General features: G+C 37.0%; 1 protein-coding gene across 4 annotated transcripts in view; it reads left to right on the top strand.

Moving 5' to 3' along the window:
• Positions 1-26,268, top strand: part of ACSS3 (acyl-CoA synthetase short chain family member 3) — a 148,436-nt gene that overhangs the window by 100,651 nt on the left and 21,517 nt on the right. For 2 of the 4 annotated variants that reach the window (XM_029955211.1, XM_029955212.1), the window contains 3 exons: positions 1,967-2,070; positions 18,587-18,682; positions 21,416-21,479. In XM_029955211.1, coding sequence (XP_029811071.1) covers positions 1,967-2,070; positions 18,587-18,682; positions 21,416-21,479 — 264 coding nt within the window. The remainder of the gene's footprint in view (positions 1-1,966; positions 2,071-18,586; positions 18,683-21,415; positions 21,480-26,268) is intronic. The other 2 variants (XM_029955214.1, XM_029955213.1) reach the window with 1 other exon arrangement.

Below are 26,268 nucleotides of genomic sequence, written 5' to 3'. Positions count from 1 at the left end.
GGTACATGTGCTCCTATGCATCAGCATTTCTGTCTCTCTTGGGTAAATCCCCAGCAATGCTATTGCTGGGTCATAAGGGAGTTCTATCGATAGTTTTTTGAGGAACCTCCACACTGTTTTCCAGAGCGGCTGCATGAAGTCATATTTTATATTCAGTTTTTAATCTTAATCAAGTTATAAATGAATATATATTTAATTATCTAAATTTTATCTCAGATTGCAAACATATATATATAGTCAAAAATCATTTCTTGTTTTCTAGTCTCTGTCTTTTATTATTCTCCCTTTTTGCTTTCTTATTTTCATCCTTTTTCTCTGTTTCCCTTGAGTGCTCTTAAAAATTTAAATTATTACCCAGCAGCCTTTCATACTTTGAGAGGTGACTCACCAAAATGATTGATCCACATTATTTAAATGGTTTCTTAACAAAGACTAATAATGGGTTCTTTCCTGATCTGAAAATTGAAATTATGTTTCTCTGTCTTTACATTATTTTTTCCTGATACTTTTCTCCGTCACAGTTACTCCTACTTTGCTTCCTATTTCTCATACCTACTCTAGATTCACTGGACAGCAATTTTAGCATGATTTACCATCCGTTATTTCTGTACTACACCCAGTTTGTGTTATCTCTACTTGGCCTCCTAGACCTACTAATTGAATCAGTAAAAGAAAGCCAAGTGGCTGCTCTTTAGTTCTTTTGCTTTTATGTTATTAAACATTTCCTTAAATAGCTAGAAACTTTCTTTCTTCAAAATCACTTTTCCATTGTCTATTTTCATACTCTAACAAAACAACATGCTTCCTCTTTTACTTAGAAGAATGAGTCAAGCTGACACAAGTTTTACCTATCTACTCATCTCTCTACTTCATCTTCCTGAGCTTCTAGAAATGTTTAAGTACCTAAAAGTCCCAGATACTTTTTAATTGGTATTGACGTCATGAAGATGAATGCTCTTAAGGAGCTCATGGTCCACTGTGGGAAATAGACAAGAAACAAATAACTATAGAATGATATACATGCTTATACCCAAGAGGGGAAATGTATATTGTTGGAGCATTGGGGTGGGAATAGCTGTATCTCCATGAATCTTCATGAGATGGTAAGGGAATTGTAAGAAATCTCCTGTGGCTAATATTATATTGTTTAGGATGGGTAAGCAGGCTTTTATTTATTTGATTGAATTTTACTTTGATAACAACGCATTAACTCTTCATACATACATTCGTTTTTTGATAGGCATACCACTGAAACATTGAGAATAAAAGAAAAACAATTTTTTAATGAACCACCACCAATAGTGTCAACCCAATTCCATTTATCTATTTCATCTTTTCTATTCTGTGGCATGGTGCTCCCTTTAATAACCTTATATTCCTTTTGATAAGAGTCTGTCTGACCAGGAAGGCCACAATGGTATTTACTCTTAAATAACCTATTTTTTCCTGTGTATGTAGGATAAATATGTACTTGAAATCAGAGCAATCTTTATCAAAGGAACTCACCCAAATGAACAAAAAGATCATATTTATGAGCTTATTTGTTGCCTTATGTGATACTCAAGAGAGTATTTTTGTGTATAGACTTAAATAGAATACAGCAATCAAACATGGAGCTAAAAATAGCAGACATAATGTCAAGGAGGAAAAACGTTTTCATCTCTGATCATTAGATGAGTGTGACAGATATAGTACAAAGATCAACTCAATTGCTCTTCTCAAAACTGAGAAGCTATAGTTGTAAATTCTTTGGAAGCACTTTCTTCAATCTTGAGATGTTCATTTGGTTACATTTGGGTCAAAACAAATAATCCTTCTCACCAGTCTATGATATAGAGATGATACGGCTATTTTCCTTGATGAGATCAATGTGGTTGGATTCTCAAATGTTTAAAAGAATGAGAATGAAATTATTTAGAATTATTTCCAAGGAATAATTTGAATTCACGCTCCTTCTTATATTCAGGTTCAAAACATTGTTTGTGGCTGGAGAACGGTGTGATGTGGAGACCCTGGAATGGTCCAAAAAGGTCTTCAGAGTACCTGTCCTAGACCACTGGTGGCAAACTGGTGAGCATTTTTCAAACAGGCACAGAAATATTGCAGAAGTGTTCGAAAACACTGCAAGGATTGGAGGAGACCCTGAACTATTACCATCAGGCATAAATTCAGGAGTTAGGTGGTTCTGGCTTCAGTAGTATAAGCAATTCTTTGGTTATCCTTTTGTTCAAAAGTCTCTGTAAATGATATCAATGACATCGTTTTCTTGGTCCCTAGGTATAAAGTATTGAAGATCTTGCTTGCTTCTCCTCTCTTTGTTTTGCTTATATCCAGTAAGTCACAAATCTCAGATTTTCCTTTGAAGTGGCTGTTGGATTGATACCACCTCAGCGCGCCCAGTGCCTTTGAGCTGTGGCAGCTGCATTATCATCTGCCCCAATCTAAATTACCCTCATTACTCATCTCTGTTCTCTCCGCTTTGCTGTATACCCTGCAGAGTTCCCAGAGTGCTTTTCTCAAAGCCGTGTTTCTCTCACAAGATTTTCTGTGGTTCTCTGGCTCCCTTCTTATGTTCTATAAAATCAAATGTATCTTTCTCCAATACATTTATCATTATATATGTAATTTCTTTATTTCCTTATTTTGTTTACTCTCAATTTTCCTCCCACCAAGTGATCCTTGGGAAACAAATTGTCATATTAAGTGAGTGTAACATAAAATTTGGTACAATTTAAAATAACACCTTTCTGCTGTTTCCTTTTTTAAAGTTTATTTATTTATTTGAGAGAGAGAGAGAGACAAAGAGAGAGCATGTGCGGGGGTAGAAAGAGAAGGGGAGAGAGAATAAGCAAGCTATGTGCTGTCAGCACAGAGCCCACCACAGGGTTTGAACTCATAAACCGTGTGAGATCATAATCTGAGCTGAAATCACAAGTTGACGCTTATCTGACTCAGCTGCAGGCACCCCTCTGATGCTTCTTTGGAGGGATATTTGTGTATATATGTGAAAGTAGGAGATTAAGTGGAACCTGTTTTCCCCATTACTGAATATAGAGATTTTGTTGGGTTTTCCATTTGACTCACTAAAAGTAACAGTGAGCTATGAGAACCTTGTGGCCTTTTTATGCATATATTTTAAAGCGATTTTTAAAAAATTTTTTAATGTTTTATTTATTTTTGATATAGAGAGAGACAGAGCATGAGAGGGGAAGGGGCAGAGAGAGAGAAGGAGACACAGAACTGAAAGCAGTCTCCAGGCTCTGAGCTAGCTGTCAGCACAGAGCCCGACGCGGGACTCAAGCCCACAAACGTGAGATCTGACCTGAGCCGAAGTCGGAGGCTTAACCGACTGAGCCACCCAGGCGCCCCTAAAGCAATTTTTTAAAAGTCTGTTTATTTATTTTTGAGAGAGAGAGGGTGAGCAAGGGAGGGGCAGAGAGAAAAGGAGACTGAGAATCCCAAGCAGGCTCTGCACTGTCAGTAGAGCCCAACTTGGGTCCTTTTTTTAAAAAAAATTTTTAATGTCTTTATTTTATTTTGAGAGAGAGAGAAACAGAGTGTGAGCAGAGGGTCAGAGAGAGAGGGAGACACAGAATCCGAAGCAGGCTCCAGGCTTTGAGCTGTCAGCACAGAGCCCAACGTGGGGCTCAAACCCACAGACTGTGAGATCATGACCTGACCAAAGTTTGGATACTTAACCGACAGAGCCACCCAGGCACCCCCCAACTTGAGCCTTGACCCATGAACTATGAGATCATGACCTGAGCTGAAGAGTCAGACACTTAACTGACTGAGTCATCCAGGCGCCCCTGTATGTACATATTTTAGCTCAATTCTATGCAGTTTAACAAATTAGATCAACCCTTTTAGATTAATGTTTTCAGAATTTTCATCTTCTAAGTAACTGGGGCAGAGTATCAAATTTGAATGAAAAAAGTCTAAAAATAAATTTTCTTTGCAAAGATTAAGCCTGATTTTAAAAACAATAGAATCTAGAAAATCAAGTGTGTGACTAAAACTGAAGTTCAGTGTTTGATATTTTAGAGCTCTTTGATTCTGATAAATGACACTTTTTATAATATCTTCTGGGATATTTCTCTTTGGAAAAACATGTTTTCCATATCTTTTGTAATATAAAATATAAAATGAATGATCAGAGTTGAATACAGTTTCCTTAAATAAAATGCAAATCAGAAAGAGTTTCTAGTCTCTCTAGTTTTATTTGCTAAGGGAGAAATTTCTTATCTAAATTCAGATTCATAACTATTTAGGAAATAAAAACGATAAGACGAATTCAGAGAAAGAGCAGTGCCATATGTAAAAATACATAAAAACAAGTGAAGAATTATTGCCTCTACAAGGAAGAGTATTTATAGGATTGATGCCTCCCCTTATTCACCAGGAAAATTCTAGCAGTTATTCTCCTAGGCAGAAAGAGTAAACTATCTTGTCAACTTTAAGATGATTTTCCTTTCCTGGTCAAAATTAGGAGTTGTTTCTAACACAAAAGAATATCATTTTTTCCCTTATTATAGGTGACTATGCCAAAGCCTATTGAAGGAAACCAGCCTATTAATAAAATTATGATTCTTTTTTCCTTGTTAATATCTTTGTACATAATAGCTTGTACACGTGTATGTAGTTAGTGCATCTAGGCTTGCTAAAAAGCTTACTGACACCTGAAAAACAAACATAGGAGGTCCCTGGTGGGTACTGAGTTTCATGTGAATTTGCAATTTTTCTTTAATGTATTGTTCAGAGAAAATTAATAGCAACATTGTGTCGGTGTGACATCACTTTAATCAGGTTTCAATGGCCACTCAATACTGTGGGGAACATAGTGGGTTTCTACTAATAATGACTGATTCTATCCCCTCCCATCTGATTTTATAGAATTTGATATTGTGTCCAATTAAAGTACAGAAATACAAACATGTGGAGAAGTAGGTAGGCAGCCAGTCAGGTAGGGAGTTTTGTACTTTATAAAAGAGATTCATCCTACGTGATACAGATGTCAGCTACTAAAAAAATCTCATTAGAATTTTAAGTCATTTGCATAGGAGGGGTCAGTTCATTATCTTCAGTGTTGCATGCTGCGGCAAGTAACTGCAAAGTGATATTCAAGTTTAATGTTTGCAGCTTTTTCTTGAGAGAGAGAGAGAGTGTGAGTCAGGCAGAGGGGCAGAAGGAGAGAGAGAATCCTAAGCAGGTTCCATGCTTAGTGTCTAGCCTGACATGGGGCTCAATTCCATGACTGTGAGCTCATGACCTGGGCTGAAATCAAGAGTTGAAACACTGAACCAACTGAGCCACTCAGACACCCCCCATTAACCTTTCTTAAAGTGATATCAACTTAATGTTAAATCAATGGCGGGGGCGGAGGTGGGGGAGGGAGGCAAGTACTTTGAGGGCTATTATTAACTCTTAGGAAAAAGAAAAGAAAATTCAATGTGTTTGGCGTAGTCACAAATTTCCTACTATTTACATATGAAATAGAGGGGGCATGTCCACAAGAGGTATGCCAGTGAAAACCTGATAACATATAAAAGCATGTTAAGCTTTAGCCAAAGAAATCCTTTTCATTTCAAATTTCAGGTTTTCTATAAGATCTTTTTTCTTGTTATTGACTTAGAAATTGATTTTTTTATATAATCATACACTTTTATGAGCCTTCCATACAATGTATAATTTATGAATTTGCTCACTGATTACATTAATATATGTGTACAAATGGCTGCTTAGAAACTGTGATGTATGATTTAGAATTAATTAGGAATATGTTAAGTAACTAAAATGTATGAATAAAAGTTGATTAATTCCTGGACTTGAGTTATAAGAAAGCATTCTGCAGTCAATCCATTTCATTAATTTCCATGTTGTTTTTGTTAGGTTAGTGAAATTTATATTAGCAACAACAGATTTCTAGTGACTTACATTGTCTTTTGCCCCCTTGATATCAACACTCTTTAATGCTTGATTTAAATAATATCTAAGATTCTAAATGGAGAACTAATCTGTGGAAAATTTGAGAACCAATCAATTCCTTGCAGGAGCATTTAAATAAAGACTTCTCACTATTCAACATGACTGAAATATTAAGCCTTTGTTTTGGACTGTGCTAATGTAAACACTTAATGCTTTCATAAAGAAAATTTGTCTTGCTAAATTTAGATAGGAGGGTTGTATCTATTTGATTCATAAATCTGAATAAAAGACAAATTGTCATTCATTCAGATTTTTTATCTTTACAGTAACTTATCTATAAAATGATTGAAAATATCTGCATAATTGACTAAATCTTTCATTTTCTTTTGTACATAGAGAAAGAGAAACAGAGGTGCTACAATCATAATTTAAAAGGAGGAAATTAATGGCTCCTGGGTGGCTCAGTCAGTTAAGCGTCCAACTCTTGATTTCGGCCCAGGTCATGATCTCATGGTTGTGAGATTGAGCCCCACGTCTAGCTCTGTGCTGGCAGCCTGCTTGGGATTCTCTCCTTCTCCCTCTCTCTCTCTGCCCCTCGTGCTTTCTCTGTCAATAAATAAATAGAAATAAATAAACATCTTAAAATTTTAACTAAGAAAAAGAAGAGATTAAGTAAATAGACAATCGTCCCATTAAGGTATGTTAATTCATGGGCAAATATAAATAAGTAAATAAATAAACAACCAGAACTTCTTTATCTTCAAGTGTACAATCACCAGATAAAACACTCTACTGTTATTAAGCAGTTTTAGCTTTTCCAGAAATCAGATACAAAGCACAATTTTAGAAAGCACTATTTGTGCAGTGCATGGTGTCTTTTGCAGGAAGTTATTGTTGTTGTTACTGTTTCTCTGACTAAAGATAACTATAAGTATCTTTTTTAAAATGTTTATTTATTTGAGAGAGAGAGAGAGAGAGAGAGACAGAGACAGAACATGAGTAGGGGAGGGACAGAGAGAGGGGGAGACACAGAATCTGAAGCAGGTTCCAGGCTCTGAGCGGTCATCAGAGAGCCCAATGAGAGGCTCAAACTCATGGACTATGAGATCATGACCTGAGCAAAACTTGGATGCACAATTGACTGACTCACCAGGTGTCCCTGACTGAAGATAACTATTAAAAAAATCATTTTCCTTATGAGTGAATGACCAAATAAAAAAAATTCCTTAAATTTCAGAGACTAACTACTAAAACCCAAAACACAGTAGACCTTATTCTTTTATGAGGTTTTTTCCCCTTTCCTTTCCTTTTTTTTTTCTTTCCTTTTTTTTCCTTTCCTCCCTTTCCTTTCCTTTCCTTTCCTTTCCTTTCCTTTCCTTTCCTTTCCATTTACTGTAAGACATGATACTGGTTTAGAAATGATTGTAACAGAACAGCTTGGCATTCCACTTTTTAATATTAGAAACACTAATAATAGTGTTTCTATTAAGTGTTTCTAAATAGTCTATATTTAATAGAGAAACACTATTTTTTCACATGCTATCAATCAGTTAAAGACAATGACTGTGTGGTTAGAATATTCAAGTTCCACAAAAGCTTTAATAAGGAAAAACTTGGTAAAGGGTTGAGATGAAAGGAATCCATGGTTCTTTCCATCTGCTGTCAGAATATTGTCTGTGTGGTTCTCATCAGAAGATACAGAGCTTACATTGAAAGTATTTCAAGTACCCAAGTAGTGATGAAGTAGTTGAAATGAGGTGATAGCTACCAACTTGAGCAGCATTGGGTGATTTTGTTGTTTACTTGTTTTGTTTCCTTCACTTTAATGAGGGAATACGATTCTTCATAGTATTTGAGAAACACTAAGGAGGGATTTGAGAAACAGTACTCACCTAATAGATTGAGACATTGGTGACAATTAACTTATTGATCTTACTTTATCTGCTTTGAGCCATCTTTGCTGAGTTCTTATGTCTCAGAGTAATCACAGTATTTCTCTCTCTGTTTGATTGAACTGCTGCTGTTTTAATTGCAGTTGCCAGTTTTGAAGTCACTATGTTCGATATAGAGACAAAATCTTTCTTCTTTGAGAAGGAATCTGATAATTTTGGATTTTATTGAAGTGGATTCAAAGCCTCAAGCAAACTTCAATCATGCCAGTTCTTAAATCAAAACCATTGATCTTAAAAGCACACACCCACTAAAACTACATTGTTAAGATGTGTCAAGGCCACTTGACACAATAATCCTTATTTTTGCACAGTGTAGAAGGATACACTTCCTAAGAACAGACAACTTCGACCACAGTTTTAACCACAAAAATTAGTTAGGCTGACCCAGTTCAGTCCCTGTCCTTGGGTTTACCCCGACAAGATCCGTTAGCCCAGGATTTTTTAAAGACAGCAATACGTTTTCTTTACAAAAATCAAAAGTACAAAATGGAATAAGTAACTACAGTTTAGTAACAATTATCCTAAGCAGAGATTTCTGTGCAAAATGGTACAGATTCAAATTTGGAACCATCTCATTCCTTCTAGGTAGACCAATTGTGAACTAGCCAACATTTGAGGAGTTGATGGGGGGAGGGTATCAAAGTCGAAGCCACTTGCTGTTTTGGGTCATCCTCTTCCTTCATTGCCCCTGCTTTCTCAGACATTCTGTTTTTGTAGGTAAGTTGGTACATTTTTTGCTGCCAGATTCCAATCTGTCAGTCTATAGTCCTAAATTTAGTCTGCAGTAGAGACTTAGCTTCATCTTTGGAATTCAACATTGGAAGGTTTAGGACTCTTGTTATTTCTGCCTTTTTAAAATACTGTATTTACTTTTTGAAAGAAAGAGTGTGAGCAGGGGAGGAGTAGAGAGAGGGGGACAGAGGATCTGAAGCTGGGTCCGTGCTGACAGCACAGAGCCCGATGCAGGCCTGGAACTCACGAACTGTGAGATCATGATCTGAACCAAAGTCGGATGCTCAACCAACTGGGCCCCCCAAGCTCCCCTATTTCTGCCTTTAAAAAAATACACAACTATGTGCAAAATTTATGACTTTCTTCTAACTTAACTAACTTGTGTCTCATGCAAAATCCTGTATATTTTATTCCAAAATGCTTCTCTAAGACTAAGGCATAAGAGGCTTTGCATGGCTGACATGACAGTGAGGAAAGCATCTACTTGGTGACAGTTCTTAAATCAAAAGATTCTATCTTTATTTAAAACTTAATTCTTATAGTTTGGGTGCCAAGAGCTATTAGCATAAGTTAGTGTGACTGCGGATCTCAGAGTGAGATACCTATGTACAACCAAATGCCACCTTCCTAGGTTTACTTTCATATTTTATTATTTCTTGCTTTGGGGTTTTCCTTAATGTCTGACTCAATCAAACTCAGGTGATACAACTTCATTAAAGTACAGGCTTGTATTTTCAAAGACAATCGGTTGTACTAAACTCTTGAAATACACACTGTAGAACTCAAAGGGCTGAGTTGAACTGCACTGGATTGGCAGTACCTTTGTCCCATGCATGGGGCTGTCCAGGATATACTGCATGCTACTTTCAAATAGTAGAATTCAGAGTCTTTAGTGATGTGAATGGATTACTACTGTCTGCTGCATTTTTTTCAATGTAATAGTCAAGAATAAATTCATCTCTTTTTTTTTCATTCATGGAGAAGACATTTTACCTAGTTTATTTAGCATGATAAGTTGTGATTGGGTAAAAAACAGTTTTACGGATTCAGTGGCTTCTCAGCAATGTGTAGCTAGCGATGCTGACAGTACCCATCTGGTGAGAGAGAGACAAGTCCTGATGCCATCTTTGTTGCCTGGCAACAGGATTTTGTTCTCATTTAGAGCAATCTTCATTAGTTTAAGGTAGGTAATTTTTACTGATAATTTGAGAAGCAGGGGCTTAGAGGTAAGCTACATGAATGTGATCTGTGGAAGGAATAATCTCTCGTCAAACATAAGGCAGGCTTCACAGGCTTTTCTTTTTGAAAGTGAGTAACTGTTTACAAATTGTTAATCTATCTGAAAAATGAACCTTCCAAATCAGATACCCCAGCCTTTGAATCAGACATTGTCATCTGTGTAGTATGATAATGTAGAAAGAACATCAAGTATTATTTTTCAAATATGATTACATGAAGTAGTTTGGATATGTATAATTGCTTTTTAGAATATTTATTTGTACTCATTATTGTATTAGTGGTAATGTTTTCACAAGAGACTAAACACTGGGAAATAGACTAATGATATAAAGTTGGTTTGGCCTTTGAAATGTCATCCATTCTAATCCTCCTACCTTGGGCAAGATTCACATTTAATCCACTCTTGAAAGGTGAAAATATGTTATGGTTTTGTTGATCTCTACAAGAAAAAAGAGTTTCTAAATTCTTCCTTGACAAACCTTTCTGTCTGGAAATTTGATTTTCCCCCTGTTGCTTATAAACCCCTTGATGGTGGGCCCACTGACCGCCCCAAAAAGGTTTCCAATTCCTCTTGTGTTGTCAGTTCTAATTTCAAAAACCAAAGGTGACTGTTCTCCTTGGAAAAGCAGTGTGGGTAGTGAAAAGTGATGCTGAATGCTAGCAGGACTGCCTTTCAGTCCTGCTCAACACTTACACTACAGCCATCAGCATGGCCTTGATCTTCTGCTTGCACTTTGTCCCATGGGCCTGTCGAAAGCTTGAAGTAAAGTGAAATATGTACAAACAGTGCAGCATAGTTTCTGACCTACAGAAACACTCAGTCAATACTTTCCTTTCCTTCTCCTTTCTTTGAACCACCTTGCATGACTATAAGGACCATCTTTTGCCTCCTGGCCTATAGATAATCCAGACTCAAGAAAACTTGGAACCTAAGAGTTCAATTTATACATGAGAAAAAGTAATCATAGAGAGATTAATTTCCCGGAGTCAACCAGTTAGTTAAGATTAAAGTGGGAACTCTCATTGCTCCGTTTTGTCCCCAGCCCTCCCTTCCTATGTCTCATTGTAGGCCTTCATTAATTCAGCATTTCTTATCTAACTTAACTGCAGGTTATTTATGAGTTTCTCCACAGTTAGAGGCAATAAGGGGCTGGTAAGGGAGAAGGATACGACCACAGCTCAGATTAATGGTCTGCTTCCAGGACAAAAAGTTAGGCTGCTTTGAATTAAGTATTTTAAACTGGAATTGTACCATCTCGTGAACACAAAGATTAAATTGATTTTCCTTCACCAGTGTACATCTCACTGTTCTGCTTTCTCTCTGCTACCACCATTCAAGTTATTTATAGCACACTGTATAGATTCAGAAGTGGAGAGAATGGTTTCTTTACAAATTGCTTTTATGCCCATGATGATGCTGTGATTAATATGACTCAGCGGTACCAGGCTGCTGAACTGATTGATTTCCAGGACTTCAGCTCTCTGCACGGGCCACCAACTTCTAAATCCATATTGCTTAAATGTAGTGTTTCTAGAACCACAGTGTGTACAGAATAGGAGATTTTCAGATGCAGCAGGAGCTCTTATTGACAGAGATGGGCTTTGTGAACCTGCCACTGTGTTCTTCCTTTTAACCCTCACGCACATCTACTCTTCTTTCTGCATTGCCTTTCATTTATGAGCCAAAACCCTGGGGTTGTCCTGGACCTCTCCCTCTGGCTCTTTCTACATACGCAAACAATCACCAAGGCTCCCGGACTCTGAATATAACTCAGATCTGATCCCATCCTCCACACCTACTCACTCCTCATCAGACCACCCACATCTAATGACTTTTGTCTTGGATTGAGATCCCCAGTTCAGTGCTCCAGTCTGCAACTGAAGAGAATTTTGTAAGATGTGATTGTGAGCAAATCACTTCTGCTAAAAGCCCCTTTGTCTCCCATTGTTCCTAGAATGATATCCAAATTTCTTACCCTGGGACAACGGCACTTTTGGATCTGCTTCTGCTCATCTCTCTGATTTTGCCTCTTGTTCGCTCCCTTGTCCACCCAACACCTCTGAGCTTTGCTCTGTTGAGTAACTTGCAGTCAGTCCCTTGATGGTCTAACTTCTCAACCTTTGAACATGCTGCTATTTCTGTTTGGCATGTCTTTCCACCCTTCACACTGCCTTCCCATTAAAAGAAATGCCTTTCAGTGAGAATTCCATAAATATGTATTAAAGGACTGACCTTTTAATATCATTCTTGGGATAAGAAAATGTTGGAACAGAATTATAATGATAACATACAGCTTTTTCTCTTCTGAGTCCCCTATTTCTCCCACCTCCTGGTTCATTTTGGGATTGCATTATTCTATGATTTGCTATTTATTTTTTTAAGAGCCCTGACCTTAATAATGGGAACTGGAGCCTAAACCCATGTAAGAAGTATGTATTTACTAGTCAGCAAACAACTCCTGAGCATAAAATGTCAGGGACTAGCTATGTTTGGATCTGCTGATTCAAATGATTCTCGACCACTCAGGAAGAATCTGATTTCAACTACAGACAAAGAGGGTGTTTTCATATAATTATGTGAACATTTTTTTTGAGAATTGCACTAATTCTCTTTTGGAAGAATATACAATACTTTTAGTGGTGAGTGTTCCAAGTATCTACTACTGTGTTAAAACCAAACAAATTGGGGCTCCTTGGTGGCTCAGTTGGTTGAGCGTCTGATTCAGCTCAGGTCATGATCTCACAGTTTGTGAGTTCGAGCCCCGCCTCAGGCTCTGTGCTGAAAGCTCGGAGCCTGGAGCCTGCTTCAGTTTGGTGTCTCTTTCTCTCCCTGGCCCACCCGACTTGTGCTCTGTCTCTCTCTGTTTCTCAAAAGTTAAATGTAAAAAATAATTAAAAATAAACAAACAAAACCAAACTACTCCAAAACCTAGCAGCTTAAAACAATAACCATGTATCATGGTTTTATGGGTGAGGGTTATGGGCAGTGATCAACCAAGGGTTTTAAACTTCATGTACTCCTTTTTTTTTTAAAGTATGGTTTATTTACTTATTTTGTGAGAGAGAGGGCACCCCACATGAGTGGAGGAAGGGAAGAGAATCTTAAGCAGGCTCTGCACTGCAAGCATAGAGGCCAATGCAGGGCTTGAACCTACAGACAATGAGACCATAACTTGACCTGAGCTGAAACCAAGGATGGCCGCTTAACCAACTGAGCAACCCACACACCCTACACTTCGTGTACTCCTGATTGAGACAACTCAAACAGTATTCAGTGGTGAATGGGCTGGTCTGGTGGGTTCAAGATGGCTTCACTCTCATGCCTGGGAATGACTACAAGGCTGGAGTCAGTCAAGACTGTTGACAGGCATGTCTGCAAGTGGCATTTTTCGTGTGGAGGATTCAGAGTAATGGCCATTTTACATGGCAGCTCAGAGAGAGGTTCCAGAGATAGTGATCTAAAATTCTTAAGGCCTATGCCTAGAAGCAAAGAGTCACTTCTACTCTTTTCTATTAGAGCCATCAAAAAAGTAGCCGAGATTCAAATAGAGAGGACGTAGGTCCCACCTTTCAATAAGATGAAGATCAAATGAACTGCAGCCAATCTAATCTCCATAGCAAGTAAATTTCAAAATTGTCAATATAGCCTTCTGAATTGATCAGCATAATTTCCCCTTGGCTCACCATTCAGAAATAACCTCTGTCAATATTTTAATGTGTATCTTGCCAAGATACATATTTTTGCTCAATGCATATTATTTACATAAAAGAAGCATATTATGCATTCTATTTTACAGATTTTCTAAACAATACTCTGTAAAAATTATTTCTTATCAGACATTTTTCCATGATGTTTGAGTAGCTTTGCATTAATTCTTAATATGGACTAATCTCAATTTTTGGACAGTCTTTTGAACATCAATATAAATAATACTGTGGTAAATATTCTTGATGCTTAATACTTGTGTGCTTCTACAAATATTTCATTGTATATATTCCTTAACATGGAACAGCTGGGTTAAAGAGTATGTGGATTTTTAAGGGCTTTTATAGTTGCCAAATTGCCTTTCAGAAATGTCGTGCTGATCTATACACACACTAACACTTATATAACAAAAGTGATTATTTTGGGTTGATGTGGGTAGATGTCTTCCTTTCACCACCTGACTGGGCCCTGGCCTTTCTGCTAATCTAGTGAATTCTCATGTGACTTGGTTCCTGATGTTCAGGAAAACACACAAATCTCTGTGTCTGAACCAACAATTCTAATGCAGCCTCTGTCTGTCCATGCATTTTCTCACACACAGCTCTCTCTAAGCCCCAAATAAAATAAACTTGGCCGTAGAACTGAATGTTGTGCAAATATTTACACAAATTTTATTTACATTGTTATGATTCATTACTTTTTGTTCAAAAGCCCTCATTAGCATGCAGCATCACTCAGAACTAAAGCTTGAGTTCTTAGGAGGACTTCAAACTAGTTTTAAATGATCTATCTCCTCACTACCTATCTGAGCTTATTCCCTGTTAATACATTCTTCATTTATTCTGCTTCAATAACACTAGCTGACTAACCATTCCCCAAACATGCTTGGAATAAGCTTACCTCAGGACCTTTGCACTTGTGTTTCCTTCCTCCTGGATTCTTTGTCCATAGATGTCATGTGTGGCACAGTTCCTCACTCGCTTCAAGCCTTTACTTAAATGTTACCTTCCCAGGGAGGTCTTTGCTGGCCACCCAATCTAAGATCCAGTTCTTCCGCATCATATCACATCCTTTGTCTGTGTTTTAAAAATATTTCTTAGTGCTTATCACTCCTTAACATATCATATGTTTTGTTTATGTTTTTACCGTTTGTCTTTTCAGCTAGAAAATGAGCTCCATGACAGAAGGAGTTGTGGTCCCTTTTGTTTATTGTTCCATCCTCAGTTCTGATGATACCACCTGGCACATAATAGCTGCTGAATAAAGATTTGCTAATAAGTGCTTCCATTTGTGACTATGAGAGGCTGGGCTCTCTGTCACAGGATTTTTCTTCCTCCGAGACACAGTCTAGGTGATACCTCTTCAGCTCCATATCCTACTTCAGGACCTCACAAGTGGTATACTTTTCTGTTTCATTCTTATACTTCTCTGTAAGAATTAGGCAAACCAAGAGAAATGGTTTCAATTTTCTAAGTTAGTTCTTAGTATTTTTCATTTGTAAAAAGAATATTCACTTTTCTATCTTCCAGTGTAGTTGGATTAAATGCAATAACATAAGCAAAAAAAATTTAGCGTAACAGCATAATTTATATTTGAAAACAATATATTTTCTCATTCCTTTCCTTTAGAGTCAGAAGTTTTAGGGGAAAATCCTCTAAGTAACAGCTCACCAATGCAGTAAGGTGGAGAGGCAGTTGAGATACTAAAAAAGAAGGGAAATGTCTGCTTTAAGCTGTTAATGCAGTATGAATATAAATGTACCAACATAATATTTTCTTCACAACCTTCGGTTCCCCACCATCTTCTTCCTGGGTGTCTTCTTCTAAGATTAGGTACCTTTGGAAAGATTTCTTCAAATGAAACATCCAATTCTTTTCTTCAAAGAGAATGTTCTGGTTTGTTTAAATGCAGCCATTTCTCGGTCTCAGTGTGACATCCAGATTTCCTGTCTTCCTGGATAACTGCTAGCCAGTTAATTATAGCCTGGGCAGTGTGAAGCAGATGTTTTAAGAACATCTTCGCAGTGGGGCTTCGGGAGTCCTTAGAAGTTTGGTTCGAGGGGGCAGTGTGCCTGAGGGTTTTCCCCAACCAGAAGCCTTTTTTGCACCTGGACAAGCCTGAGAGCCAGGATGACGACAGAGTCTGTGTGCATGAACGCGTGAGCACACGAGTGTGTGCTTGCCATGAAGGTGGATCAGTACATTCTCTGGGTCTCAGGACATTCAGAGGTGTACAGAGAAACAATCGAAGTTTCTATAGCAGCCATTGTGGTCTTTCTCATCCCACTTTTGTCCTAACTATCGCTCCCTGTGTGGAAAGTCCTGGAATCTGTCATTTCATCTCAATGTATCTTTTCCATGTCACTACAATCAGTTCTTTTCCCAAACCCCCAAATGAATATAAAAATAAAATCAATGAGGTACTCGAGTTACTAATGTTCAAAGTATAAACCTACAGTATCTCCCTTAAGTACCCGAAAGGATAATCCTTTTTGTTGCCCTTAAAATTGAGTCAAAGTAATCATATAGGAGGATTTGCTGCTCATTTATCTTACAATCATCGATTATAACAAAACAATGGAAAGTGAAAAGACTATAAATATGTAATCACTACACAAAGATGCTTAAGATACTCTGGTTTCTCTTCAGATCCAATAAATCTTTCATCTTTGTAAAAGAGGCTTAAGAATCTCGGGAAGTATGTGTAGTGTCAACTTAAGAAGGACATACTGACCATGCTTCACTAACTTGTTACTGGGTCTTTATTTAAGACTAGGTTTTATTCTCTCTCCCGCTACCCACATCCTCTCTCTCCCAGTGTTATAGGAAGGGGAGAGTGCTGGCTTCTTTGATAGGAGTCCACGTGGAGAGGAGATGAAGCAGAGTGCCCTTAGAGTTTGTGGTGGTGGTTTTGCGTTTGCTTCTCTTTCAGACAGCAGGGCCGGAAGCCATTGGGAGGTTCATTGGTAGCTTCTGAAGCCATCTCTTGACAAGTTGCGAAGAGGCTTTATGGCATTTAGAAATGTAGAGAGTTTGAATTTGAAATGATTGAAGGGCCTCTAGTGATAAACTAAACTTGATGAGACACCCTTTTAACACAGAAGATGTACTTTTGCAGCTGGTTCCCCACCCCCTGGGTGGGAGGGGGAACAGGCACCGAAAAAGGGACATCTCCCTTCCTCATATGTCTTACCAGCTTCTGCCCCTGTTGTCACCTTGCTCGGTCTGTATGTCTTTCTTTAAGCGCCTGACTCGACAGCGTTGCTTCCTGTCATTACACTGCTCTTGTCTCCATCAGTTTTGGAGGGCAGCTGAGGTCCGTACTGAGACATTTTTAAAAAGGCACAGGGGAAAATGTTGCTAACCTTTCCGAAAAGAGGACTTCCTTCCCTTCTTTGCTTGTGCTGTAGGAAGAAAGGACAGGGCTTTTGCATGATGGATGGAATGCCATTTTGTAAAATACCTGTCCAGCTTTTTTGTATCAGTATGAAAGTGTTTGAGAGTTTTTTGTTAAGCATGAGAAACGTCTGCCTTGGTTACTTGCTGCTTCTTCTCAGCGGTGACCATATGGCTTAGCATCTTAAGCACTGGACTGTGACATAGGAACTGTGTTTTAATGTTCGAGAGGCCATCTTCCATTATTGATGCCAGCTGAGCCACCATCCATAAAATGTGAATAATAAACTGAGCTACTCTGGAAAGTAAAGAACAGTAATAAATTCTTCCCACCATGCCAAAGTGATAGAAATGTATGAAAAATTATGATAGAAACCATAGTGGAAAGAATACATTCTGAGTCCTTAGGAAGATAGATGTTTTTTAATATTTTGGATTACTCTGGATCTAATTGGTTTGGCAATTAATCCCCTTGGGAATATGTATGTGTATGTCTCTGTGTCTGATACTAAGCCAGTAGTTCCAAAATTTTCACTGTCAATACTCTTATCCGGCTCCTCCAACACACATAAATCTCATGTTTAAAAGATTCTGTTAACCCCAAACTTGTGTTTACTGATAATAACAAATGCATTCGTCCATAAAAATAGTCATTTTCAGAGTTTATGATATCATATAACAGCTGCTGTTATTCTATTAACAACTTGAGACAGAGAAAGCTAATCTATCGTTTATGTTAATCAATGCAGGTTAACTGCGTCTAAGTCTCTGGTCTTGATGCCATCATCAGCAAACAATAATGTCCTTCCTCCTCCCTTCCTTTCTTCTTTCTTTCCTACCTACCGGGCTGCTGCCTTTTGGAAGCTCAGGGACAGAAGGTTGAGAGAAGTTTGACAAAGCTTTGTTAAGTTCAGGTTCAGATGCAAAGTCTCTAAGCAGGTGTATTTCTTTAAAAATTAGAGTTGATATTGTTCATATATTCATTCCCCAAATTCTTTGGATTACTTATTTTAGACAGTAAGCCATAAATAACAGAACATATTTCATAAGTAGCTGTTATTGACCATGATAAAATAACTAGGTGAATTAAAAGAAGACATCTTTCTTAGAGATCTTTTAGTGTTTAACATGTGTTGTAAAATTTTCAGTCACGGGCTGCCTGGGTGGCTCAGTCAGTTTAGTGTACGACCTCAGCTCAGGTCATGATCTCATGGCTTGTGAGTTCAAGCCCTGCGTTGGGCTCTGTGCTGACAGCTCAGAGCCTGGAGCCTGCTTCAGATTCTGTGTCTTCCTCTCTCTCTCTGCTCCTCTCTGACTCACACTTTGTATCTCTCAGTCGTATAACTCTCCATTCTTCATGTCTTTTGATTCGTAACCAAGGACATTAGAGAGGCTTCTCTTTTCTTTAGAAGAAGCATTACAATATATGTTTTTCTCAATTTGTATCCTTATGTTTAAAAAATGTTGATCTGGTATAGATTGCTAATATTTTTTCATTTTTAAATAATACATTTGCACTATTTATCTGTTCCTCATGCAGTTAAATTCTGTGAGAGATGGTGGGGCAGAGGGTAGGGAGAAGTGCACACACTGAAGAAACATCATGATTTAATGATAAATAATATTTATATCTCCAGAGACTGGATCCCCAATTACGGCATCATGCATCGGATTAGGTAATTCTAAAACCCCTCCTCCAGGACAAGCAGGAAAAAGCGTTCCGGGATACAATGGTGAGAAATGATTCTGATCATTTGAAATATGTAAGGTTAATACATTTGATATTTTTGTCTGTGTCCTATGCAAATGCAACTGCATAGTAGGTATGTAAAAACATTTGGTCGAATGAATACTTTATACTAAAAATAAATGCCTTAATTTTGTCGTTAGTCAATTTGACCAAAAATAAGAAATAAGAGTGTCAACCTCCAAGGACATGTCCTACGTGACTGTCATAACCGAGAAAATAATATTTATAAGGCATATTAAGAATATGGCTGTGAAATTAATATGTATGAAACACTTGGTAGGTGCGGAGTACTTTGCATACATCATTTCATTTAATGATGAAGTATATTTAATTTAGAGGTATCATTGCCATTTTAAAGAGGAGTTAGCCGGTCTGAGAGACTGAATAACTTTGCTGAGGTAACGTGGCTGGTTAGGTCCTGTAGACAATGTAAACCATCGTGTTTTATTTTTTTGTTTGTGTCTTTGCTTGTTTTTCTTCCAAAAGGTGCATTTTTTTCCATTATATATGCTACCTTTCAATTTAGGAGTAATGATAGGCTTTTGAACCTTGTTGACTAAAGATAAAATAAAGACTAAAGATTCTAAATAGAAAATCATTTCATTCATGCTGGTGGTTTGTGACAATGAGATATAATATTTTTTAAATATTTGTTTTTAGATTGTTTGTAGGATTATAGTAGTTCAACATTTTCCCTTGGGCTCTACTTTCTAGTTGTATAACTTGTACAACGATTCACCTAACTTGTCAAACATTCCATTTCCTTATTTCTAAATGAGAATAATAATACCACATGCTTCACAGGGTCACTGTGTTGTGATGTAACCCACGAAGCATTAATGCAGTTCCTGCCGGTAAACAGACTGAACTAAGTGTGCTGATATTTCAGAGATGCCAGAGGGGGCGACTCAACTTAGACTTAGGTATTCATTTGCAGACAAGGAAATTGAAGACCAGGAGTTATTGTATTTGCATAAGGTCACACAATTTACCTTAATAGATTCATGAGGACCCATCTTTGGGTGACAGAATCTGGTTCCTACATATAGTTTCTATTTGCACGTAAATTATAAAATAGAGAGATGTGTCCTTGCTTCTCTAACACGACAGGTTAAAATAAGTATTTTCTTTCTAGGACAATGATAGATAAGGAAACGTGGATCATTTGGTTTCGTCTAGCAGATGTATTTATAAAAAGACGCTTAAGGTTTTTTTTTAGAGCAGAAATAGATATTCTGTGAAGTTGGTGACTTTTCCAGGCATGGGAAGGTGAACCTAGCTTTAGTGAAATCTTCACTTTGAAGAGTTCTGTCATCCCTGTTCCTTTTATAAGAAAAAAATACTTTGTGTTGAGCCATTTTTAGGGGCTAATATTTATGGGAGATGTTAAATACATTTCCCTTTCAGTATTTCAGTACCATTTTTATATCCAGCGATAAGAAAGAGTTGAGCTTTGATGCCTCATGAAATTTCAGTACAGAAGTTTCTTGTTGCCTGTAAGCCATTGGCTTACAGACAGCATAGGTTACACGTTAGAACTAAAGTATTTGTAACCAAGGAAATAGTGACTTTATGGCTCATGATTTTTGTGTCTTGTGATTAGAGATTCAAAATAATAAGTGTTATCCACTTGGGAAAGGAAAGAAAACCATGTTTTATGTGAAAAATATTCAATGTAGTGTAACAATTTCACATTCATTGAGTAACTTCCACAGGCTTGTCACTTTTTTTTTTCCCCCCAAGTAATTCTGGTACCAACCTATGAGAAAAGAATTACTCCCACTTTTTATATAGAAAAATCAAAGGGGTAGTACTTGTTCAGGGGCACAGAGTAAATTGGCCACTGTACTGGGATTTGGGGGTAATTAGGCACACCATCCACCCTTAATGACCTCACGGTCTTACGAGAGGGATATTTACACCACTACTAATTGTTAGAATAGAATTTTAAAACAAAGTGCTCTGGGAACACAAAGAAGGGACAAGTAATTTTTTTCTGAGGACAATGTCCTTCTTTTTTCATAGCTTCGCTCGGAATAAGCTGGATGGATGAAGCTGCATGCAGGATAAATTAGAGCTTAAAACGTGATGCTACAGCCTCATTTCCAGTTTGCACTAACGGTTGCTGAATGGAGATGCAGGCTGGGACCTCCCAAAATCTTTCAGGATTCTAAGAGCTTAGCACAGAAATCGTCAGGATAATATTTGGGAAGGTTAAATGGAACTTTAAGTCTCATAAGTGGACATTATGCCTCAAATCAGAAAAAAAAAAGGGTTTTCCAGGCTTTTAAATACTTATTTTTTATTATTTGAGATACTTTTTGGTGTATTTTAGAACTTGATTTGTTTCCTTTGATTTTTGAAAAGCTGGATATATTTTTAATGTTTTTGATAGAATAGAAGGATATGTTAAAGTAGATATAGACATAGATTATGAAATTAACAGCTTCTTTGAAATTCAATGTCTTTATTAATGGAGGTTCTGAAGGAAAATTCATAATCATGTTAGGAATCAAAGCATATGCTTTTTAATTTTGGGGTAGACATATTAGCATAGTTACATATGTTCTTGGTCTCATAGGAATTAAAAGGTACTTTTTTAAGGTACAGTTTTGGGGGTTGGATATAGAAAATCTGAAAAAATTTAAACTTTAAGGTTTAAGGTTATGCATTTTTAATTCAAATTTATATTATTTGTTTATATTTTACTTTGCAGTTATGATTTTGGATGACAACATGCAAAAACTGAAGGCTCGATGTTTAGGAAATATTGTGGTAAAGTAAGAAAAATTTGCAATGCAACTATTTAAAAGAGCAAATATTGGTATATAATATTAAGAAAAAAATGAAGGGGCACCTGGGTGGCTCTTCTGGTTAAGCATCCGACTCCTGGCTTCGGCTCATATCATGATCTCGCGGTTCGTGAGTTTGAACCCTGTGTCAGGCTCTGTGCTGACAGTGAAGAGGCTGCTTGGGATTGTGTCTCACTTCCTTTCTCTACCCCTATCCTGCTCTCGCCCAAAAATAAGTGCGTTAACTTAAAAAACCTGGAGTGGTTGCAGTGACAGTACTAAAGAGGGGGCTGCAAATTAAATTTGTGCTTTGTGTGAGAATACACAGTGCCATCTCTTGTAATTGAAACATGGAAGCCCCATAAGGGAGAAAAAAGTTAGATACAATTTTTAAAAAGATAAATCTTGCATTATAAATAATTTTTGATTATACACGGAATGTGTAGGTGGTAAATTTAACTTAAATACCAAATGCATAAAGAAGTAAGTAAAGCTTCTATACTCCCACCCTTTAGCGATACAGAATTAATTTTATAATAGATATGACTCTTACTTTTTGGACAGCATTTTAGATTGAGAAACAATTCCCTGTCTCATGCTCATTTTGAACTTCAACTCCGCCTCTCAAACCATGTATACCCATTCTAGACCTCCTAATCTCTTTAAAATATTTATGGTTATAAATAATGCTGTACTGAACATCTTTTTTTGCATAGTCTTTTCTCCTTTTCTGATAATTACTATATAATTGAATAGATTTCTAAAAATGTAATCACTAAGTCAAATAGTAGCATAATATAAACCCCTGATTTAGCAAGTGCCACAATTCCTTGCTAACGGTTTTCATCCCTGTTCATTTGGTAAGCAAAACTGTCAAAATTTGAAGCGAACATATTAAAAATTGCTTTGATTAAATCCATTCTTTGAAATCGTTATGGTAGTGGAAGCAGAAATGCAAGTAGATTATGTTGAGGGACACACAAAATGTCACACTGTAATAATTGATGTTTAGTGCCTCTGATTAGCATGATACTGGCATCCTTGCTGACATGGTTTAGTAGGAAAATTTGGCAGAATGAGCTGTTATAAATAAAGAACATTGTATGTCAGGCCTTGAAGAATATTTGTTTTCTCATTTATTTAGAAGAATTCTTAGGACTTGACATCCTCAGATTGGTATGAAATTGGCTCAGGTGCAGTCCCTGGACTGCAGGATACCAAATACTTACCCTTATCCAGTCACTAATTTTACCCTAAACCCTAAATCTGAGGGGGGTGAAGGAAGATATGATATATTTATACAATGGAGTATTACTCAACAATAAAACAGTACGAGACCTTGGCATTTGCAATGACATGGGTGGAGCCAAAGAAAATAATTCTTTTTCTCAGGTTGAAAACAATTTACAATTCTGTGAAAATTAAATAAAAAACCAGTAACTTTAAAAAGAATGTATTTTTTCAGGTCAGGATACTTTAACCTTATAGAAAGCTAACATTGGAGAGACACTTGATGATAATGATTCTCAGATTCTCATGTTATCAGTAAACACTATATTATTTTTTTCAAGTTTAAGTTTTAATACATCTTGTTGGCAAGATGGAAAAATAAAATACTGAATATATCACTTATAGTCCCATTTTTTCCTGAGCCAGAATCCATATTCTGGTTGAATAGCGGTTGTAATCTGACCTCTTTGGGGGGTATGGTCAGGATGGGGAATGGCATTTAAGGAATTAATAATCTGAACAAGTTGTGGGTGGGTGTTTAACTTACTTAGGGAAGTGCATGGTTTTTGAGAGCCTTTAAAAGCACTCTAGCAGCCTAGATTTTTATATAACCTCCTAACTCTATGTGAGTCATCTATTTCATAAAGCAACTCACGTAAGCTCCTAGAAGTAGCGTTTGATGCCAGCAGTCATACACCCGTGAGTGTTCTGTCATTCTTATTATTGGTGGCATTGCCCTATTCCATTAAAACTTAACAAAATATAGCAACAGCCCACATAAACTGTATTTTTTCTTAAAGCCATTAGTGTTACTTCAAGTACTTAAAAGTAACACAACAATTGCCTTTAGTCATTCTATGGTTTCACTTATACCCATTCAGAATTATTTTCTTCCCTCTGCATTCCGGAACTGGGAATTTTATTTTACTGATCTGGATTCTGAAATTTCTTGTGAACTGTTTGAAGATATAGTATATTATGACATGCAGTGGACTTTGATCCCTCCCTTAAGTTAATAGTGAAACTAGATGTTTGAAAATACTGTATATATGTTATTGTATTCAAAAGGTTAAAGTAGAAAAAGTAGGGGAAAAGCTCCCACCAAGATCTCTTTTTTCTTGAAGAATAGTTCTTGAAATCTAATTTTAGGAACTTCTTTTTATCTGTGAGAACAAGGATTTCCTTTTGAAACCCACATTTCCAGAGGCCATTCTATCCTAACCCATCAACCTCAGAATTATTCCTGCATCTAAATGGCTGCCCGCAGTATGCATAGAATGTTTCATATTTAACATCTATCCGTAAGACTTGCGTGTGTCATTTTATAGCTGTTCTGAGTGCTTGGAGGGAATTCATTATTCATCCAGAATGTGAAATAGCCAATGAATGCCTCTTAAGAGCTCATAATAAATACATGTTTAGTTGCATTAAAGGAGAGAAAAAAAAAGCACAGCTTTTTTGAAGTAATGAAAGTTATTTTTGTTTGAAAAACGTAGTGTGTAGTTTGGGAGATAAAATTCTTCCACGTAGACCACCTTCTAAAGAAGGTCTGTGGGGGCACCTGGGTGGCTCAGTCGGTTAAGGGTCCGGCTTCGGCTCAGGTCATGATCTCACGGTTCGTGGTTTCGAGCCCCACGTCCGGCTCTGTGCTAACAGCTAGCTCAGATCCTGGAGCCTGCTTCAGATTCTGTATCTCCCTCTCTCTCTCTGTCTCTAAAAAATAAATAAAAAACATAAATAAAAAAAGAAGTTCTGTGATCTGAAAGCAGGCTTCTTTCTAGAGATTAACTACATGGGTTCCCAGAAAAGCTAGGTGACCTGTAAAAGGGATTATACATGATGAGAAGGCTCTACAAAATATCTCAGATTCTAAATATTATTTTATTTTATTTTATTTATTTTTTAAATGTTTATTTATTATTGAGAGAGACAGACACAGAGCGTGAGGAGGGATGAGACAAAGAAAGAGGGAGACACAGAATCTGAAGCAGGCTCCAGGCTCCAGCTGTCAGCACAGAGTCCAATGCGGGGCTTGAACTCACAAACCGTGAGATCATGACCTGAACTGAAGTTGGACTCTTAACTGTCCGAGCCACTCAGACGTCCCTGAGATTCTAAATTTTAAAAAAATATATTGAACCTCAATTTGAAAAATGGAACAAAAATTAAAACATATTTCATTAAATATCTTTGAAATTTAACATCCTAACAACTTCATTGTCAATTTAGTCTTCATAATTTTTTCACTTCATTTGCAAACAATTTTGCAAATATTTCCAAATATGTACAGTGACTGCTGAAAAATAATAGCCAACGGTAAACTAAGCATGGGGCTACTTGCCAAATAATTTTAAAGGCAAAATTATAACTTTTCCTCCAGAAAAAGTTCTAGTTTCTATGGTGTGTTACTGTATTTTATTATTGGTGCAGAGATATGGGGTGAGGCCACCAGTAATAAGAATAATTAGGGTCTAGAAGGGACTTAAACTGAGCTGGCATCCAAAGCCAGCACTGGGAGTGATCCCTGGCCAGAGATAGATGTCCTCTCTTAATTGTTCATGCCCACGCTTTTCTTTATTACTTTGTACCATAACAGAGTAGGAGCAGTGTGAAAGAGCAGTGTTCCCTAAAGTTATTTGTGTTTACTAATTATACTTGTGTATAACTATTACAAGAGTGCAAGGGAAATCTGCCAAGAATATTTGAAATGTATGGTGCTCAAACTATGTTGAAGTAAGTGAATAAAGAAAATGACTCATTGTTTTAATCCCAAATTTGTTTGCATTTGTAAGTACTGCAATAGCTTCTTGTTTCGCTATAAACTCTGTTATGAATAGTATAAATAACATTGGAAAGTTTCTCTGACAGTTTATTTAAAATCTGAAGTTATAATCATATTTCTACTCTTTTCAAGATATTAAATGTAATGATTTATTTTACATATTAAGATGATTCACTCTAAAATGAGAAATCATGGTATGTGGAAATGTCGAAAAGAAAGCTCTTGTTCCACTTCGTTTTTCCCACTTTCTTTGTTAACGCTTTTTAGAAATCACTGTTTTGCTCTCCTGGGGATCCTTTAACTGGAAGGTAGATATTTAAGTGATTCCTATACTGCAGACTCTAGGATGTAATAAACATGAATCCAAGGCTTTTGTAGATTTCTTGCACTCATAGGTTTGCCTTTCTAGTAGAAGAGAAAACTACATGTCTGCCTGGATGTTAGAGAATTCCTTTGATTTTGAAACCTACTCCAGGCAGTTAATTTAGCAGGAAAGTTATGGTATCTGAATTGCTATGAATACAGGATGTTCATGCATTTGGGGAGGTGTTCCTGCAATTGTATCCAAAGCCCTAAAGTGCAGAAATAAAACCGAGTCAGTAATTTCCAAGCACACAGAGCAGGGCATGAAAGAAAATTTTTACTGCAATTGCCTTCCTCGGGACCACAGCGCTCACTGTTATTAAAGCCATAGGTCTCTGGCTACTGTAATGAGTAGGCAATAGTTGATCATAACCAACTTGTACCGACTAATAAATCTTTTCC

Source organism: Suricata suricatta, chromosome 10 (genome assembly GCF_006229205.1).
Source record: "Suricata suricatta isolate VVHF042 chromosome 10, meerkat_22Aug2017_6uvM2_HiC, whole genome shotgun sequence".
In the NCBI taxonomy this organism is placed as follows: domain Eukaryota; kingdom Metazoa; phylum Chordata; class Mammalia; order Carnivora; family Herpestidae; genus Suricata; species Suricata suricatta.
This window is presented reverse-complemented; position numbering and strand designations above follow the sequence as displayed.